The sequence below is a fragment of the Sinocyclocheilus grahami genome, unplaced genomic scaffold (assembly GCF_001515645.1).
Source record: "Sinocyclocheilus grahami isolate Dianchi unplaced genomic scaffold, SAMN03320097.WGS_v1.1 scaffold61.1, whole genome shotgun sequence".
NCBI lineage: Eukaryota > Metazoa > Chordata > Actinopteri > Cypriniformes > Cyprinidae > Sinocyclocheilus > Sinocyclocheilus grahami.
The window spans coordinates 2,182,978-2,204,647 of NW_015505240.1; the positions used below are offsets into that span (position 1 = coordinate 2,182,978).

Below are 21,670 nucleotides of genomic sequence, written 5' to 3' on the forward strand. Positions count from 1 at the left end.
TATATATATACATACATACACACACATACATATATGCTAACCTCCTTTGTACGTATTGTACCAGCCATTAAACATCAACTAATAAAATATATAATATGGGTGTGCCTTCGACAGATTGGTAGATGATGGTGAGGAATTGCCAGTGAAAACAGCATTTGATGTTCTTGCTGGTTTTGAGTGGCAGCTTACAGCTGTGTGTGTAAATGGCATGAGGACTACCTACAGCCCACGTGTGTTTGTCAAACGACTGACATCAACAGCACGGCGCTCATTTCCTTTCCAAAGCGACTGCTGAAACACACAGACCTGCGCTGCTACTCCTGCGGTCTGCTCGGAGACAAAGAGCATTATGGGATACCGTGCAGCTTTTTGATAAGCTTCATATTATTGATTAAAACGAGTCAATATGACGGAATGAATGATCCAGAGAGAAGAGCGAGAGAGAGATGATGTTTCAAATTCCATTTTAAATAGCTCCTGGTTCTGTAATTTGCGTGTTTCACTCCTTAATTACTATTTTCGCTCATTATTTGCAGTGTGAAGTCAGTCGTGTTCTAATAACAGTGTACACTTCTGATCAATACAGAGGCTTCTTATAAAAACAAGCAACCAGCATTAGAAGAGTGATTATTTTGCTGCTTTATCACAAATACTTCATGCAGCTGATATCACAAGTGAACGCCTTTCACAGATTCAGCTTTGTCACCGATTTAAAAATGACAGCAAAGTTTTAACCACATTTAATCAAAGCAATGCGTTTTTTTTATGTTACAATACCTTCTTAGAGTGAAAACATTTTATATATTGATGCAGCGCTCATGAATAATGAATCTCGCGATTCATGTCCTTATTTGTTTTGTAACTCTTCCTTCAAACCGAAGCGATTGATTCAATCATTCCGCCAGTCCGTTACCATGGCGACAAACCAATAATTGTATAGAAAACTAATTCATTCTCGAAACTTCCCAGTCTTGAGATGCTGGGAAGTTGCTGGAAGCGGTTTTCTGTATCACAAGTGGCACCAAACAGAACTGAAAAATAAATAACACTCTCAAATGATCCCCCATCTGCTATTGTTAATAAAAACAGATAGCCCCACCCCAAAACTGTTTTTGATTGGCTAACGTGTGGCCTGCTTATCAGATTTATTTTTTTGTCCTGTTCTCAGATTTCTCACTCATTTCAACGATATAGCCATAGTCATTTTATGCAAGCTACTCCGAAAACCAGGTTTAAAGTCACATTTTAACAAATTTACTTTTAACGTTACTGCTGGGAGAAACAAAGGTCTGAATCAACTGAACCAGCTGCTTCATAAATTGATTCCCTTTTTTTTTAATCACTCGAAACTCCACAGACTGGCAGTACCTGCTGGTCAAAACAGTCTGAATGCAACGAAAACATCTATGACATCTTTTACAAACCAATTTCAAATGTTTTCACGAAGCTGTAATCTATTAAAATGTTATCTACAAATAATTCAAGTATCATTAAAGGGTTAGTTCACCCAAAAATGAAAATGCTGTCATTAATTACTGACCCTCGTGTTGTTCCAACTCCGTAAGACCTTCGTTTATCTTCGGAACACAATTTAAGATATTTTTGATTAAATCTGAGGGCTCTCTGACCCTCCCATAGACAGCAAGGTAACTACCATGTTCAAGGTCCAGAAAAGTACCAAGATGATCGACAAAGTAGTCCGTGTGACATCAGTGGTTCAACTGTAAAGTTACGAAGCTACGAGAATACTTTTTTGCGCAAAGAAAACTAAAATAACGACTTTATTCCACATTTTCGTCTCTACTGCGTCACTTGTGGACGCGTGTTCACGACAGTATCATGACGCGAGCGTGTGGCGGCACCGGCGCTGAGTCAGCACCACGACACGGAGAACATTTTGTTTTCTTTGCGCAAAAAAGTATTCTCGTAGCTTCGTAACTTTACAGTTGAACCACTGATGTCACACGGACTACTTTGTCGATCATCTTGGTACTTTTCTGGACCTTGAACATGGTAGTTACCTTGCTGTCTATGGGAGGGTCAGAGAGCCCTCAGATTTCATCAAAAATATCTTAAATTGTGTTCCGAAGATGAACGAAGGTCTTACGGGTTTGGAACAACACGAGGGTGAGAAATTAATGACAGAATTTTCATTTTTGGGTGAACTAACCCTTTAAATATGAAGGTTTAGTACAATTTGTGTTTTATTAATTTGTAGTCCTAGTTTTGTGTGTAATAGACTTGGCCATTTAGAAGTATTGTTTTCCTATTTGTATTATACATGCGTAAATTCATTACATTCATCAAAAATGAATTTACATTATAAAACTGACCCAAAATCTGTTAAAAACCACTAGACACTTGTTCATGGGTTCACCAGATCAATTTCGTCGAGGGTCAAAGCCTCGTTTGCTGAAATCATGTGACTTGGAGAGTTTCATACAAGCCCAGAACCGCTGATTCAAAACACAAGATTCGTAAATGCTTGTCACTAATTTACTAACATATTTGTGAGTGAAACACGATATTCGGTGAGAAAACATATAGAGCAGAACTTATTTTATCCATCAGAAATCCACTGGATTTTGAAAAGTGGATGTTACATACAAGTATGTCGGAGAAAAAAAGAAACAGACACAAGACCAGAGAGAGAAAAAGGCCAGTATATGCTGCTCAACACCTTCGGTTAAAAGGTTGTGTTTACAGCAGAACCAGAATGCTAAAATAAAATCACACCACATAGTTTTTAGCATGTTCTTATGCGGTTGCTAGGGCACTGCAAAGGTGTTGATTACTAGCCCATGTCAAAAGAGCTCTCTCGTATTTTGCTCCCTAGATAAGACTCAGGTCTCTCCTTTTTTCAGTAATAACTCTGATGCTAACAGCAAATGCTGCTATAATGAATGGATGGTGTTTTATAGGAGAAAATGTACTTCCATCAGTGGTGTGGTATTTAGCTGCATTTAGTGTGCATCAAATCAAGACTAGTTTTAAAGTCTCCATAGCAACATGTAGTGTTCCTCTTAAATTAGACATTATTGATTGCTTAGTTCAACTGGGATAAACATACACACTCTCTAGTGCTGCTATTCAATAAATATTTGACAGCACATAAATAGTTGAGTTGCACAGAAATATTATCTATAAAGGCGAGGATACGGCAAGGTCAGGGGCGGTTGGCCTGATGAATGAGGCCCAGAACCGATGAGGAACCTTGATAAGAGAGTGATGAATTACTGAGTGCAAATATGACATTAACAGACAGCAGGACGCAAGCAGAGAGCAGGAACTCTGCCTTCCCAACGTGCCAAAAAGGGCACTGCTATGGTAATAAAACTGATGCCTGGAGATTAGAAACAGAGCTAGACGGATACACAAAAAAACCTTTGTATTATGGCTCAAGCATCCAGCCTTTGAATAATACAGAATGGGTGAGTTTAATAATGCTAGATTGCAAGTAAAGCCCTCTTGTGTATCGGCAGATCTATTGAGTTGGATAGGGTGCACAAGATATTTAATAAAAGATGAAGGTGAGTTGCAGAGATGAATGGTATGTAGGGTTATCATAGCTAATTAAACCTAAAATCATACAAAAAAATCTCATTACTTGAAACAAAACAAAAAACTATTTTTAATAATAAAAGATGTTTCTTGAGCACCAAATCAACACAGAATGATTTCTGAAGGATCATGTGACACTGAAAACTGGAGTAATGATGCTGAAAATTCAGCTTTGCATCACAGGAATAAATTATATTTTAAAATATATTAAAGTAGAAAACAGTTATTTTAAATCGTAATAATATTTCACAATATTACTGTATTTTTGATCAAATAAATGCAGCCTTGCTGAGCATAAAATATGTGTTTTTAAAATATTTAAAAATCTCACTGACCCCAAATTTTGGAATGCTATTATACATGCATTTTTTATTAAAATTAAACCTCAAAATTATTGATTAAATTATAAATTATTAACTCTTGATATCAACAATTTTTTTTTATTTGATGGGCACAAACTGAAAGGTAACCATAACAAAAGAATAAGTCTGCCATCAGTGCACAAACAGCTTTCCATTAAAGCACATGACTCAAAACAGTATTACATTATAAATATGACTCTAATATATAGTAGCAGAATCTCTAGCAGTTGACACATTTGTACCGTTGAATGGTATATACGTCATATCACCAGCATTAGTGGGTGTACTGTACGTGTGTGTGCTGCTATAATGCCAAAGTCATTCACACAGGTGGTGCACACCAGAGGCTAATTTTGTCAAGTGTTTGGACAGTGTGTGAAACATTCAGTGCACGGCAGCCATATTGAGATGAGCAGACATGATTTCAGAGCTACAGTGAACCATCACCCCTGAGACCCGACAGATGGAACGTGTACATCACCCTCCTTCTCTCTTTCCTCCTCTTTGTCTCTCTCTTCAACTCAGTTTCATGAACGGAGAACATTGATTAATTAGTCCATTGTGTCTGGAGCTTTCAGGTCAATTAACACTGATGATCTGTCAGAAGTCTGTGCTCCATTCAAAGCCAGATATGGAATATTCCTACTTGATATCTATGAAAATCCATTCAAATATTTAATTGCACGCATCTAGGAAAATAAAGAATGCAAATGTTAACATTAGCTTTGCAGAGGCTAAATTATGCAATGCTAGTTGTACAATTATCAACAAAGAGAATAATTTACTGTTTTACATACTTTTATATTTTATTTGTTGTCATGCTAGCATGGCAGTAACCTCAAGGAGGCGACAGAATTAAGTTTAAATGTCATTAAACCGGATCTGTTGTTTTTCAGGAAGCTAAACAAATATGTTTGTGGATTTTGATGTTAAAGGACAACGGGAGATGGACTTTTTCACTGGAGAAAGCGTTTTTATGGATTATGCCTATATGATGCTTTTACTTCTTACAAACGTGCAGTTTTTCATTTCACAAGATGTTAACTGATGGACTGGAGTGGTGTGGATTATTGTGATGTTTTTTATCAGTTGTTTGGCCTCTCATTCTGACGGCACCCATTCACTGCAGAGAAACCATTGGGGAGCAAGTGATGTAATGCTACATTTCTCCAAATCTGTTCTGATGAAGAAACAAACTCATTTACATCTTAGATTAAGGGTGAGTAAATTGAGCAAATCTTCATTTTTGGGAGAACTATTCTGTTAATAAATACTATAATGGTATATTATTAATACTAAAATAATACTAAGAAACACCCTTGGCAACCAAGCCTTGAAGAGTATGACAGCGCTGTGAAACCTCGAGAACCAGAAATATGCTATAATTATCATCAAACATGTCAACAGATTAGTTACAGCCATCCCAGTATATTATTAATGAGGAGCAGTAGATTATGTTAAAATATGAGCATAACCTTCATAAATATGCAAAGAGAGGTGAGAAAGACAGGACGTAAAATAATGCACGAAATTGAAGCTAGATATGATCATTATGAGGGCAAAAAACAGACACTCAACCTCTACATTTTAATGCAAGATATACTGTATGACATCTGGCTTGTGTCTGGGACTTTGATGTTATTCAATCATTCTATCTGTCAATCATCAGAGGTTTGGGAGGAATACGTTGCCTGGGAAAAGCTCAATTCAGGCTATAATTCCTGTGAAATTAAGAGATAGGCAGAAAAGAGGAAATATTGCTTTTACAGGGAGGGGTAGAGGGATGAAACACGAGAGCAGATGGAGGAGAAGAGATTATTACTTTTTTGGCTGGGAGAATGCCTCGGATAGTCATGGATGACCTTTAATTACAGAGATTCCTGGTTTTATATACAGTGGGTACGGAAAGTATTCAGACCCCCTTAAATTTTTCACTCTTTGTTATATTGCAGCCATTTGCTAAAATCATTAAGTTCTTTTTTTTCCCTCATTAATGTACACACAGCACCCCATATTGACAGAAAAACACAGAATTGTTGACATTTTTGCAGATTTATTAAAAAAGAAAAACTGAAATATCACATGTTCCTAAGTATTCAGACCCACAGGGGTCAAGAGGTCCCAAATCAGTGCTCTATTCACCTCAATACCAAAGGAAAATCTCCAGACATATTATCTCAAGAAATTGCCATGACAACCAAACCCAGAGCAATGCATGAAATCCCCACAAGTGTATGAAAAAAACCACACAATCAAATTACAGACTTACAGTGCCTCGAAATCCAATTTGAACCCTTGACACCACAATGAGAACGTGCACAAATGTGAATACACAATTCAGAGGCCTGTAACATGAAAACGAATTAACAGCAGGATGGTTTCTGTGTTTTTATGTGATTTCGAAAGGCTGTCGATAGCAGTGCGGCTAATTTACTCAGGTCATGAGCACATTTCTGCTCACCGGGAGCCGATCTGGGCCCTTGTCTTCACTGACAACGCTGGCAGGTATCGTGTGTGTGGGTGGCAGATACCATACAACATCAGATGGAGAACGAAGACAGATGTCCTCGCTGATACCTGTGCTGTTTATGTTCCAGATCATGCACATAATGATACAGGCCAGCCATGTTGTCACACAGATACAATGAAGTCCTGTCTGATAGGAATCTAATATAGTACCATCTTCTAAAGAGATACCTAAAATTGTCATCATTTACTCCCCCTCGAGTTGTTTCAAACATGTGTGAATTTCTTTCAGCTGTTGAACACAAAAGAAGATATTTTGAAGAACGTTGGTAAACAAATTTGACAATAGCCATTAACTTCCATAGTACTAATACTTATCTTTTTTCTCCACGCTATTGAAGTCAGTGGCTACTAGCAACTGTTTGGTTACCAACATTCTTCAAAATATCTTCTTTTGTGTTCAACAGCTAAAAGGAATTCATACAGGTTTGGAACAACTTGAGGGTGATTAAATGATTAAAGAATTTAAATTTTTCGATGAGCTATGCCTTAAGCGAACGTTTTTTGTCTGGTGGACGATAAAACAAAGACAAAAACCTCTTGAAATTAAAAAGTGTAAACGAAATTAATAATCTTGCCTTGGCAACTAATTTAAATAAAAGTGAAAACAAAAGCTAAATAGATAATATTAGATAAAAAAAATCTAACAAAAATGACAAAAGCATATAACAAAATGACTAAAACTAAAAAATATATCAAATAAAAGCTAATTAAAACTATTAATAAATAAAATAATAGTAGAGATGCACCGATCGATCGATTTTCCTCATGATCGGCCCGGATCGGTGACCGGCCGGTCAGTCTCACTTCTTTCCGATTTCGAGCCGATCCGTTTTGTCATGCTGGGTACACACTAAAAGATTTTTTAAATCTTATAAGATCTTCAAAATGTGAGAGACCACAAACATGAGGACAAAAAATCCTAGATTTAACCGTTTTGCTCCTATAGTGTGTGGTGTTTTCAGAGTTCCCCCCCACACATCAGGATTTCTGATTGTAAATATTCAACATGTTAAATATTTATGATTCGTGATCAGGGCGCCTCCGACTCCGAGCAGATTCAGTCACTCTTAACACACCTCACACCATAGGAAAATCTGATAAGATAATCTTTAGAACCACCAAGACAATCGGGACATTACCTAGGATTGTCAGAAGGGGAGAAATCGGCCCAAAATCAGCCCGATTACCTTGTGGTGTGTACCCAGCATTACCAGCGGCACAGGCAATAATGTCAGCCGCGCATTCTCACTGTCATCTCTCCGACGACCCCTTCTCTCTCACACACGTCTCATTCGCTCCGGTTAAATAGTGCTTGTATTGTGCATTATTTTAGTCATTCCCGCAGGTTTCGTGCTTACACCAAACGCGCGTGCACCACCACTGATCTATATTAGTGGAGCGCACAAGCCACGCTTGGTCTCAAACAGCTTGTGAGCCACATATACCAAAATGAGTGGCTAACTGCGCTAAAACGTTCAAATACATACAAAATAATGTCAAAATGCCCGTTTTGGCGAGTATCCAGTTAAACACAATCAGTTTTGGAACGTTAAATAGTTGAGAAAGAGAACGCATGTTGTGTAACAGTATATTGGGTCCGTGGATAAACTCTTAAAGTGACCGCAGTCCAATATTCCTGCTGCTGTCTGTCATGTTAATCAAAGAACAAAAGACAAAGAAAATAATTTTCTGCTCTTGACTGAATACGTTTTATAACTTTAATGGTATGCATTAATCTGTATTTAATTTTTATAATGAAGACTACAGAAATTGGAGTAATCAAATGTAAAATAACACTGGATGTGCTATTTTACATTTGATTACTTTAATTTCTGTAGTATTTCTTACCTGAATAAAAACTTCCTTAACCTGAAAAACTTTCATAGTTTCATAGCTCTCTTTATTCTATTGCATTTATTTGTGCTGTTGTTTGCCATTTTTTTATTTGTTCTTATTTTATTACTTACTTTTTACTTGCGTTTTTTTACGAAAATAAAACTTTCCGTTGAAGAAAAGAAGATTTTTGTTTGTATATGCTGTCAATTATAGTTCTTAGAAAGAAAATCGGATATAATAATAGTAAAATATAATAATAAAATAATAGTATATAAATAATATTAAAATAACACTGAGCAACACCCTGGCAACAACCCAGAACACCCTAGCAACCACATAGCAGCAGCCCAGTCTAACAAACAATTGTTAACAAAAGATATGAAAAAAAAATTCATTAATTGAAAAAATAAATTAATAAATAAATATATAAAATAAAATAAAATTAGAAACTGTGGGGAGACACCCACAACAACCTAGCAAGGTGGCAGCACATTTTGCACAGTAAGCACTAGGGTTGTGACGGTGAGGACATTTTCCCACTGGTTAATCGACGCGTGGCAACACCGGTAATACCGGTATCACCACGGGGGCGGGGGCGTTCCCTCTTTTCCTCGCTTTCCTTCGCTTTTAAATAGCTTGTAAAAGCTGCGTGCACATTTTACTTTCACTTTCAAAAAGCGGCAATTCGGTGTAAAGCAATTGTTCGTTTTTAGTTCGTTTGCATTTCCCCTCTTTTCCTCGCTTTCCTTCGCTTTTAAATAGCTTAAAAGCGCTGTGTTTATTTTGCACTGTTAAATTGTGCACAATAAAACCAGTGACATCGATTAATAAGTAAATAGTACATTTTTATTTCACATTATCTGTAAAGGATAACTTACATTAAGCCTTAAAAACATCTAAAAATGTGTTTTTATTTGACTCGTTCAGGCTTGTTCAGAGGTAAAAGTCAAGCTAGGAGCGACTCAGACCTGTCGACTATTGAGTGCTGACAGTTTCATTTAACACCTCAGCTTTTCTGACTTAATAGGACGCATAAACCTTCTGGATTATTCAGCAGTTTTACAGTCAAACTTTAGTTTTTACACTTTACACAAACACAAGCGTATGTTTTTCCTTTATTAATTTTCTCCCCAAACATGCTGATAAAGTTAAAAACAGAAGTTGCTGGCTGCCAATAGGAGAGAAAGAAAAAAATCACAAAAAAAACTCTTTAATATCTCAGTTTGTTTCTCCTTGACAGCAACACAATTAAATAAACAACAAATTTTTGATATTTCTCATACTTTTCTTACCCAATATTCTCACAGCAATTTTAATAATCCACAATACTCTGCTCCAAAGTTTCATGAGACATCTCAACAATGTCTCAAACCGTGCTCAGATTCGCCAAGATACAAAACTCAAAATCAAAACTGAGAGATCTAAATATGAGCTCAAACATTTCACATCAAATACTTTGAGCTATACTATTCACATTAATGTTGCACCTCTATACTCTTACGTTATGTCAGTTGTCTTATTTGTGTCTATTTTAATTGCTCAAATGAATCTTTGGAAGAAACATGTGAGGCAGAATTGATACCCTAAAGAAACTTAACTCAGAAATACAAATCTCTTGAGCTTTTGAAAGAGCAACGAAACCTATAAACTGTCACAGTAACCTTTCAGCTCATCATTGAAGACACCGAAAATTGCAAGATGCTTCAAATCTCTCAAAACCTTCAGTCTGAGCTCTCGCTGGGAAGAACCATAATGTGCTTCATTTAATCAATAGCAGACATCACTCACTAATTACAGAGCACTTGAATATTTTGCAGTTGGCTGCACAAATGCATTGCTGGAGTCCAGGCACATAATTGACTACAGCAGTAAATCAGCGCAAAGGGTTGTGAGATGCCAGAATGTAACTCTCACTCTCTCTTTTTTCATTTAGTCCCCTTGGTCTTAAACTGCCTTGCTCTCTCAGTTTGGCCTTTGTGTGTGTGTGTGTGTGTGTGTGTGTGTGTGTGTGTGTGTGTGTGTATATGAGAGAGAGAAAGAGAAAGACGTCAGATTAATCCCACTCTAGTTCATCGTTAACACTGCGGTGTCCTGGATGGCTTAATGATATGAATAATTAACATCTCCCCTTACTCACAGTCTGTTCACTACTCAACTAAATATTCCAACTACTCCATTTTCTTCCTCTCATGCTGTATTGTTTTAGAAGCCTTTGTGTGTAGAGAGCAAAGAAGGAGATAAGTGTAACTGTAAATATTATTACAATTTAAAACAATTTTTTTTCTTTTTGAATACATTTTAAAATGTAATTTATTCCTGTGGTGGCAAAGCATATTTTCAGCATCATCAGTGTCACATGATCCTTCAGAAATCATTCTAATATGCTGATTTGCTGCTCAAGATACTTTTTTAGTATTATAAATGCTGAAAACAGTTGTGTTGCTTAATATATTTGTACAAATCATGATAAATTTTTTCAAGATTATTTGATTAATAGAATGTTCAAAAGAATAGCATTTATTTGGAAAATAAATAATCTGTATACATGTCTTTACTGTTACTTTTGATTAATTTAATGCATACTTGCTGAATAAAAGTATTAATTTCATTTAAAAAATAATCTAACTGACCCCAGAATTTGAAAAGTAGTGTACATGGAAAAAAAAAACACTGTTCCAAACTTAGTGAGCTGCCTACATAGAAAGCATTTGGCAACATTAGTGCACTCCTAAAAAGATGGATGTTCCAAAAGATAGGTAGCAACATTATGCTAATATAATTAAATTCTTCCACTTTAGAGCATTTTTGTAAGGCATCGTCACAAGTATCTTTTACAGTTAATGCATTGATTGAGGCAAGATGGAATTAAAAGTCATGACTGGTGAGAAATAAATTAACATAGACTGCAAATCTGTGCATTAGAAATTAGGATTTTTATGTTACATAGTTACACCAGGTGGCGACAAATGACCATCTTTATATGTGACTCATTTACTCAACTAAGTGAATCAGTGAATCATAGTCACTCAAAAAAGTCACTGTTCAAAACCAAGATTCATTTAGGAATGAAACAAGCAATCTTTTAGAAATTAGTCATTGAATCATTTACTTAAAGGGGTCATATGACGTTGTTAAAAAGAACATTATGTTGTGTATTTGGTGTAATGCAAAGTGTTTATGCCGTTTAAGGTTAAAAAAACACATTATTTTCCACATAATGTACATTATTGTTGCTCATCTATGCCCCGCCTTTCTGAAATGCGTCGATTTTTACAAAGCTCATCGTTCTGAAAAGTGAGGTGTACGCTGATTGGCCAGCTATCTAGTGCGTTGTGATTGGCTGAATACCTCAAGCGTGTGACGGAAATGTTACGCCCCTTAACACACTGTGATGGCATCTCCCGGCACGGCGAGACAAAACCAATAAAACCCATTACAAACGAGGCATTTGTTGCATCCAGTGGGGACATAATTACTGATTATAATGACTTATACTGTGTTTTTACCGTTGCGTTGCGTATCGCGCCGCATAAACATAAAACCATGTCTGCATTTGTGATCGGATAAAGACAAACAACAAGCGCTAGTGGCAAATTCTTTAAATATAAAAAATGTACTTACAGGCTGTGAGTCAGAAGCACCAGACTGTCCTTGCAAAATTGGAACTGCCCCACTTTATAGAACAGCCTTTGAGCACAGACCCATTGTATGCTACTCTGCAGGTTCACATACGGCGGGCTTGAGTGAGCGGAGGCCGGCGGCCTTGAGAACGGCGTGGCCAGCGGATTCAACGAAGGAGTGTCCGGCGGGCGTCCGACAACCACATGTGACGGCCCCGGGCTGGACTCCGCCTCATCTACGGTGAAAGCCGATCCGGCGATCCACAGCGCGAAGTTGATGTATTTCCTCAGCAACCAGCACGGATCAGCTCTAGGCATGACGAAGCGGATATCGTCCTCTTTTGGAAGGCTAAACAAAGTAGTTTCGCTTTCACAACTAAATACACAGCATCTCCACAACATGGCGGCGGCGGCAACAACAATACTACAGCGAGAATAAAAGTTACGCCTTCTTTATTTGTGTGAACATTTGGGCGGTGTTATGCAAATCTTCCCACACAGTGACGTAGACATGTCAAGCTGTTTTAGGAGGGTGTGGACAAGTCTTAACTTTTATAAAGAATATCTCTTTGGATTTGAGACTGTAGTCTTTGCAACTTTACAGATCTTCTTTATGCACCAAGAGCTTGTTGTAACACTCCAAAGAGAAAGGAAAAATTTAAATCGCATCATATGACCCCTTTAACCGATTTGTTTACAACACTGATTCAATCAGGATCAAAACAATTGACTGGGTTTATGAGCAAGTTATCAAATCATTTACTCAAAAGATTGATTTAGTACTACTTTACATTGCTTGGAGATGTTTAACGGCTGGTGGTGCAAAAACAAAGTAACTCAGTGTTCTGTCTAAAATCTCATTAATGTTGTGTGCTTTCAAAGCTGTTGTATAAAAGCAGTATCACACATACATATTCAGTGCTCAGAAATATATTTTGTTTAGTACTGAAAAGCATATATGAAACAATTACAAATTTTAGCAAATAGTTGTGTGTGCTACATATTCTTTATAATTATTACAATATCACATTTTTAGCTTTGCAATATGCAACATCAAGTGTCACTTGCAGTTCACATAAGGAGCACTGTTTGTATAATAAAATAGTTGCTGCCTATGTAAAGTGATCCAAATCAGTCACTTGAAGTTTTATTTCAGTTAGGTTGTTAACTTAAAAGGCAGCTGCTTAGCATCTCAGGAACCACATGCCAGTGGTTTGAATCTTACCTCTCAGATAGGTCCTTCAAGGTATCTTGGAGAGGTGAGGTGTCCAAGTCGCAACATCTAGCTACTGGGGTGCCTCAGGGCTCAGTTCTTGGACCACTTCTCTTCTCTGTCTACATGGCATCACTAGGTTCTGTGATTCAGTAGGCTGCAGGCAGCAAGGCAGCTCACTAGGTTTTGGAACAACACTATACTTTAAAAATGATTTTCAAAGATTATTGAACAAGAAAATACTATTTCAGTCTCCCACATTTAGTTCAATGTGTTATTTGCTATTTTTGTAATTGATTTGGGAAATTTACTAGAGAAAATGATTTCTACACCAAATTTAGCAATAAAATGGCCAAAATAAACTAAGGATATTTAACCTTGATGGTCTGTGCATAACAATTTATGAAACATTGTTATAAAAACACTGAATGTGTTTTTCCCTTTAAAGATAAAAAACTAAATCTTAGAAAGAAATGGAGATCCAGTAAATTCATTATTTATAATGCATTTGGAGAGACAAAGTAGCTTTTGAGTTTAAGTGCTTGATTCTTTCATTACCAACAACCACTCCAACTTCCTTTAAATATTTTATACTTTTTATACTTTTTAGTTTTTTTTATACTTTTTAGATGAATGAGTATATTGATGCATTTTTTTCACTGAGCTTGTCACAGGGCATTCTGGGATTGCTTTCTTCACCACGGATGCTATGTTGCAATTTGGACAAATATAGGTATCTTAGAAGGCTGCATAAGATACCATTCAATTGTTAGCTATGATGCCTTAAAATGTACTCTAGTTAGGGAGCTCACTAAGCGCTAAAGTGTTGGAAACTACAAAACTCTCACAAAACATGTGACACATCAAACTTTTTGACAGGAGTCTGTCTACCTTTCTCCACTGGGTGGGAGGAGTAAATAACAAACACCGCCTACAGCCAGTCAGTCAGGCTGTCTCCTATTTGGGGAACCTGAAATCCTGTCAAGTAAGCTCTGCAGCAACATATGCATTCAACCAAACACTAAAGAAACACACAACCGAACCTCACAGCTCAGAGTGGAGTGGAACTGAATGGCCTGCAGTTACTTCAGTGAAATATTCAGAATGGCAACAGTAAATTGCTTTGAGACCTGAGAGTTTAAAATCAGCCTCTATAACCAGCAAATCTTTTAGAAAGTCATTCAGTGAAAAAAGACATTCAATTCACCTTCCTCAAGTTTCAGGAAGACAAAGTGTCCCTCAGATGACAGCCGCAAACACATATGCTATATTTCTGAGAAACACAAACACGGTGACGCACACTTCCTGTAATTAACACACACATGAACTAGAAGAGTGAAAGAAAAGCAATCAGCAGGACAGGGGGTTATCCTGGGGGAAATGACATTTGTCCAAGCACTTGTTTGGATGACTATTTAGAAGAACACAAACAAAGCGCAGCAATAATAACATCTCATTAGTGTGCTGAGGCAATTAAAGTTGTCTCTTGCATAACGCTCTGCTACTACAGGGCACAGCAAAAACATCTAAATTATTCACATTCCTGCAGTCTGATCAACGGATTTGGCCATTGGACTCATTTCAAAATACAGAGAGGAAACAACTCAAGTGCTGTCTGTCTGTCTATCTATCTATCTATCTATCATGGTGAGATTTAGGGCAAAATGCTGAATCTTCATTTTTTTCAGGCAGTAAGCACACTTGTTCATTCCTTCCTTTCTCCTCGCTGATCAGCATGAGACCAAATCATACCGGACGGCAGGGGCCAACCCACTCTTTACGCCCTGATCCCTCCAATTCTCTAGTGGCAGTTCTTGTTTAGTTTTTTTTTCTTAATTTTTCTTGAACTAAAGTCCAGTGCTCCCAAACATTGCTCTCTTTTCCGTTCTGTGCCTCATGCCTGCTGTCTCCAAACCACAGCTATTCCACCTTGCACTTCTTGCTTTAAAGAAACCAGGAGCACTTTGCTCCCAAAACACTGATCTGAAGCACCTATAATGTAACATCAAGAACTTTTTAAATCACTTGATAATCATACAAACAACTCATGAAAACCAATACAGTGAAATGACTCCTGATAAGAGGATTATTTCTTATCATACTCTCTCTGAATACTCTCGCTATGAGTCACTTCCGTTTGAATGTGAAACAAATATGGCATCTTCGGAGGGAAGTGAGCGAAGATTTATATCTTTGTATCTTTCTTAAAAATACAGATATATAAAGTATTTAAATTTGATATTTAATATTTTGATATTTACTTTTTAATTTTGAATTAGTTCCATACCTGAACAACAACAATAGCATCACATTCATTTGACAAACTGGGCAGAATCTGAGAGATATAGCGTTGCAATAGGACATAGCTTTTAGATATAAAATACCTGGTATCACAAGAAAACAATCACTATAAAATAAAAATGAACACTAATCTACGACAACAGCCTAGAGAAGCCAATCGACTCGTAGCAGAAGTGTGTTGTTGATGCTGCTGGAGAAACGATCAGTTATATAAGATGAGCTCTTAAATCCTAATGATCAGCTGAAAGTAATTATACAAACAAACTGCAAGCCAATAACTGCACCATCTGTCAATTCAAGAGCTCTCATGATCAAAGACTCATCCAATATGAAGGGGATGTAACATATATAATATAAAGATAAATGATTGTTGTGCATTTCATAGGGATGCATAAGTACAGTGGCCGAGAAGTGCAAAACAAATCACAATTCTGAAACCAAAATAACAAATTACAAACGCAAATGCAAGTCTAAAAACCTAAATAACAATTCAGAAAACACAATAACAAATTCGAAAACAAATAAACAAGTCAGAAAACACAACGACTAATCAGACAAACCGGAAGAGGTAGGTATAGTTTGATACAGTGCCATTGGTTTGGGATTACTCACTGCTAACTGGACGAGACATCTGTCAATCAACGTATACAGGGAAGAACCAGCCGAAGAACAGCAGAGTCGTGGTAGAAAGTTCAGAGATGGTATTAAAGTAGCTCAGTTTAAATGTATTGTATGAATTGCCCTTACTATGGAATAGAAAATACGGGGTGTTTATTTACATTTAGTTAAAAGTGGCTGTAAATCATCAGCTCCAGTGGTGCAGATGGATAAGCGCGTGTTGTTGGCTTTTTGATGCGATCGACCCGGGTTCGATCCCGTCTTTTGCCGAACTTTTTTCCCTCCCTTTTCAAATCTCGTATTAACAATGGATTCTATTTACACTAAGTGAAAATTTGTGATTTGTTTTGCACTTCTCAGCCACCGTACATAAGACTTCTGATACTGATATTACTTAAAGCAGTATCTGCCAATAATGATGGTGATAGTTTGGATGTCTTGTTTTAAAAACAATAAATTTCAAACCATTTTATCCTTTTTTCACATTTATTTAGCTAACTTGAGATGCTAAAAGTCCTGATTAACTTTCTCTTTGAAGTGAAGGAAGGAGGTCAAACATAAAAGTTAAGAGCTATCGATATCTTAAAACCTTTGGCTTGCACAGGAAACATTCTCCTTGGGGCTGAAATTTCATTGAATACCTCAGTGCTGACGATAAACATTATTTTACGATGCACAAAAAAACAAATGTGGTCCTAAATCTCTGCCAAGCACACTGGAAGCTTGTGGGAATTCAGACTAAAAACCTGAAATTCTGTTGCTACGGATCATGTGGTTTGGTTATTATTGAACCTGCTTTTACAGTATTTAATAAAAGATAGCAACTGATAAACAGAAAGCGAGTGCTATAGACGTCTAGTCACTCCGAAGAGGAGCGGGTGGAGCTCTGTCAAAAGCCACGCCCCTCCTCTCACATAATTACAATTATAATGAGTATCCTGTCACCCCACATGGCCATCAACAAATGACATCATCTGTCACACGCCTGGACATGTGCCTACAATAAGTCTTAAGATTTCGTGAACGAATAATTCAGAGTACTGACTTGAAATACCCAAAATTTAAGCATGATTATAAAATATCACTGGTTAATGTGATCCATGCATGGAAAAGAAATGTTAGGTTTTAAAATCTGTAAAACTTACTAAATAGTCGTAAAATAGCAGAAATATTATAATATTTTATAGAATGAGGTGTAATTTTTCATACTGGTTTATAGTCATCTTAAGTGGTCTTAAGCCCTTAAAGTGATAGTCACCTAAAAAAATTAATTCTGTCATAGTTTACACATCTTCATGTCTTTGAATATTACTTTCTTTTTTTCTGTGGAGCACAAAAATAATTTATTTATAGCATTATATCAATTGTATGTGCTCTTTTATATAGAATAAATGAATGGTGATTATATGGCTGTCAAACTAAATCAATGACTTAATTTAAGCCTGTTTCTCAAAAGAAAGCTATAACATTGCTTCAGAAGATTTGGAATATAGTGCACGGTTTTATGCTTTTTATTGTGCTTTTTTGTCCTTTTCAGAACTTGACAGCCCATGGTCCCCATTTACTTTTATGATATGAAAACGAACAGCGTGAACAATCTTATTTGCACGGATAAAAGAAAGTCATACTGGTTCAGAACAACATTAGGGTGAGTATTTGATGTCTGGATTTTAATGTTTTGGGTTGAACTGCACATTTAAACCTTTTTGATTTAGTGATTTCTCAAAATAACTCATTGTATTGTTCTTTTATCAGCTAATTTAGGGTGACCATACGTGCCATTTTCCCAGGACGCGTCCTGGCATCTATTTGCAATAAACTATTCATCTCAAAGAGTCTATCGATGAGGCAAGTCCTTAAAAAAACAGAGACAGTTGCTTAGGAGCAAGGTCAGTTTGCAGAGAGGGGTTGTTTTCTGAACCGTCTAAGATTCCAGCTTCTCGAGGCTTCCCTAATTCATTCCCAAAATCACTCTCTTAATCCTAATCAAACTGTCAGCACACCTGGAGAATACGAGAGTTCAGATGATCACGACAACCTCTGACATTAAACCGTGAGGAGAATCTAACCAGGGCTCCCAGTGTTATGTGACTTAACAATATACAGACACAATGGAACAGCCTAATTAGCCATATGGGGTCTTTTGGGGGGGCTATGGATGATTGGTCCATGGACATCCCTCAGTATTATGTGCAGTGCCATGCCAAACCCTGCAGTAATTGGCTCGTTTTAACAGAGCACTAATGTTTAAAAGCCACATTGTGCCATTGCATTAAAACAAAAGCTTGCTTAAAGTGCCATGAAACATTTCAGCACAGGTCAGACCACCAGTTTAGAAAAAAATGCAAAAAAGTAGGCATTGAAAGCCTAAGTGAAGAGGGGCAATAACAGAACTCTTTGTTCAATTGAGGCAGTTATTATAAATACATTATAGTTCATTCTTAAGCTTTTATAAGTAATTTAATGCAAAAATAAATGCAGAGTCATTTGTATTTTACGTCAAGAATATATATGAATGCGCTTTTGGATTTTTAATAACTTTTGAAACTGTTATTCCATGTAGTCGTTATGAAAAAATCATTAAAATGTCATATCCTGTGATGCTGACTTGATGTTCATTTCAAACCTGAAACCAACAATAGCCCTAAAAATCCAATTTGATCTTAAAATTAAAAATACTGAATGCTAACATTGTCTTCCATCAACACACATAAATCTGATATCATCGTGTTTCATGGTACTTTATTTGTCATTGAATAATGGTTATATTCAACTATAGGTGGCAATAAATCAAAGCACAGCAAGCTTTTTTATTATCAGTTTTTATATATTTGCTTCCTCATGCTTGGTACCATATACTCACATTAAAAAAAAAAAAAAACATCAACCAGGTGCATCATCACTATATGTCCCACACTGTAAAAAAAATCTGTGACATTTACGGTAAAATATCGGCAGCTGTGGTTGCCAGAACTTCACCGTAAAAAATATGGTAGCAACATTTTAGGTTGTACAGACTTAACTTAAATTCACAATAAAATACCGTATTTCATTAATTGATGTAATGTTAATAAACCAACATATTGAAGTGTGTTAATATCTGTTTTGAACCATTGTAATGCACTGATAACCACCAAAAACGGGTGGTGATGAGAAAGTCACATGATGAACCAAAGCTTACCACAAACAGCTTTTCTACGAGCTGAAGAGGGGAATACTTGTATATGGTGCACAGTGTCATTCACACAAACACTAAACACCATCACACATGATACTGAAATAATGCAATAAACATTAATCTAACAACATTAGATGTCAGATTAAACCCTAATATACATATCTGATAAGAAAAATCTAAGATGAAACATGTTATTTCAACAAAAAAACATAAAATATGAAGTGTCATGCCGGGAATTGTCGCGACGTGTCAATTTATGCTTTTTTACTGTAAATTATACAATGACTTTTTCTTTGTCACTTCCAAAAAACGTATTTTTAACAGTATTTTACTGTAAAATTACATTAAATGTAATTACATTTTTTCACCGAATATAGTATGGAAACGTACTGTTAACCAGTTAACAGGTTTTTACTGTAGCATTTTTACAGTCTTTTACTGTTAAAATCTCAATCATGTTTTACAGTGCATCTCAGACTCCAGAATGAACTCACATATGCTTCGATAAGTTTAAAAATATCATATGCAAGAAATAGTCTCAAAATCTAGAATTAAACGTCTTAAACTGCAAAATTATACCAAGTTTTGCCTCTTTAAGTAGAATGGTACGTTATATTGGAATTAAATAGCCAGTAAATGACACAAAGGTCTTCTATATTCACTTGCTTTTGCATGTACATATCACTGTTGTGACTCCAGATTCTATCAGTCCATATTCTAACAAAGGCCTGCCGTCACTGGAAACAGGACATATGATGCAGGATTGCAAGTGATGCAGGGAAAACATGGATGGATGTGCGCTCACACGCTCAGACCCCGTCAAATAAATCCTGCCGTTTAGAGATCGTTCTCGTGCGCACCGACAGTCGTCGTGACTGATCATTAATTTTCCTTTGCCACAAAGGCATCGACTTCATTAACCTTCATAGCGATCAATATTCATCACCCCACCCTTCAGGTTCCCGCATCAACATCTCCCACCGACCTACCATTCCGTGCCAGCTGCCCGTCCGATCCCGATCCGGTGACAGTCCAGTCCTGTTCAAAACATCCCGTTAGGCGACGGTTTTAAAGACCACTGTGAGGTCGAATCAAACAGATATAAAGAAAAAAATGTAGATGAAACAAAAAGAGAAGGATTAAAGCCTGAGTTTGCGATGCTGAATCACTGCGCGCTCACCATTGTGCTGCAGGATGCTGCCTGTACCATTATGGACCCTACAAGCGTAGGGATGGAAAAGGGGTGGGGAGGGGGTGCGGGAGACGGGTTGCCGTAGCAACCGGAGGGAGCGCACGATGACGTCAAAGCCGAGAGCGGTCTCATAGGAGTGAGGAGATGGAGAGGAGCGGCGCATCTGTAGATTGGTGGCCTTTGGCGCACATGACCGCCGACTGCGTGTTTGGAGGCGGGCAGAGAGAAAGCAGCCAGCATCACTGAGCATTCGATTCATTCGGTTTCGTTCCGATGATTCAGTTCAAAAGAATCGATTCACTGATTATTTCGAGTCGTTAGTCAAAAGTGACCCCAAAACCTAGGTCTTTCAACGGCAGCAGCATGAAGTATAGCCCATAGGCTATAATATAATAATAATTAGCAACATTAAGCTCTTCCAAAACCAGCAAAGACAAGGAAATCATCTTGGTTAGCGCTGTCAATTAACACTTTCAATTAGGCCTAAGTAAACTGTGGGTTATGTAAATGATGGTTTTTCAATCATGTAAATTATGGTGTGCTACTAAGTTGGTGGTAGGCTATTTACTGTAAATGCATTATTGTGTGAATTTACGTCAAATAAATTTCCAACGTGTTCGAATAAATAAAAATGTCAAATGTAGCGTCATTTATTCTTTTCAACACGTTTCTACACCAAAAGTTGTCCCTTACTTTTGGCAGCGCAAACGCTTTGAATGACAAAGAATCGGTTCAAACGAACGATTCATTCGCGAATCGCCCGACACTAAGTACTACTGAGCGGTTTTTTTTTAACTCCAGGAAGTGATTGTTGCAACAGATTCAGAATGTGGCTAGAGAGTTAGATCAACTCTGACTCGTTGTCCCTTACTTTTGGCAGCGCAAACGCTTTGAATGACAAAGAATCGGTTCAAACGAACGATTCATTCGCGAATCGCCCGACACTAAGTACTACTGAGCGGTTTTTTTTTTAACTCCAGGAAGTGATTGTTGCAACAGATTCAGAATGTGGCTAGAGAGTTAGATCAACTCTGACTGAAATTCTAAGTAAATTATAATTGTGATCTGTTCACTAACTAAAAAGCCTCCAGGCACAGTATTGTCACTTTAGAGAGCTGTGGTTAGATTGACTGGCAGTCCCAAGTCTCAGCCAAGCTGTCATCATTCTAAACATTTAAAGCAATGTCAAGTTGCAGAACATTCTGAGTGTGCAAGATCATCTGGGTGTCTACCTCACAATTACAGTCCTGCCTCTCCGAG

The 21,670-nt window shown here is 37.1% G+C and overlaps 1 protein-coding gene across 1 annotated transcript in view; it reads right to left on the reverse strand.

Moving 5' to 3' along the window:
• LOC107584639 (mitogen-activated protein kinase 10-like) overlaps positions 1-20,434 on the reverse strand; it is a 68,711-nt gene extending 48,277 nt beyond the window's left edge. Inside the window, exon 1 of the mRNA XM_016271349.1 lies at positions 20,208-20,434. Within this exon, the coding sequence (XP_016126835.1) occupies positions 20,208-20,210 (3 nt within the window). The 5' untranslated portion in view covers positions 20,211-20,434. The remainder of the gene's footprint in view (positions 1-20,207) is intronic.
• Between the last annotated feature and the right edge of the window lie 1,236 nt (positions 20,435-21,670).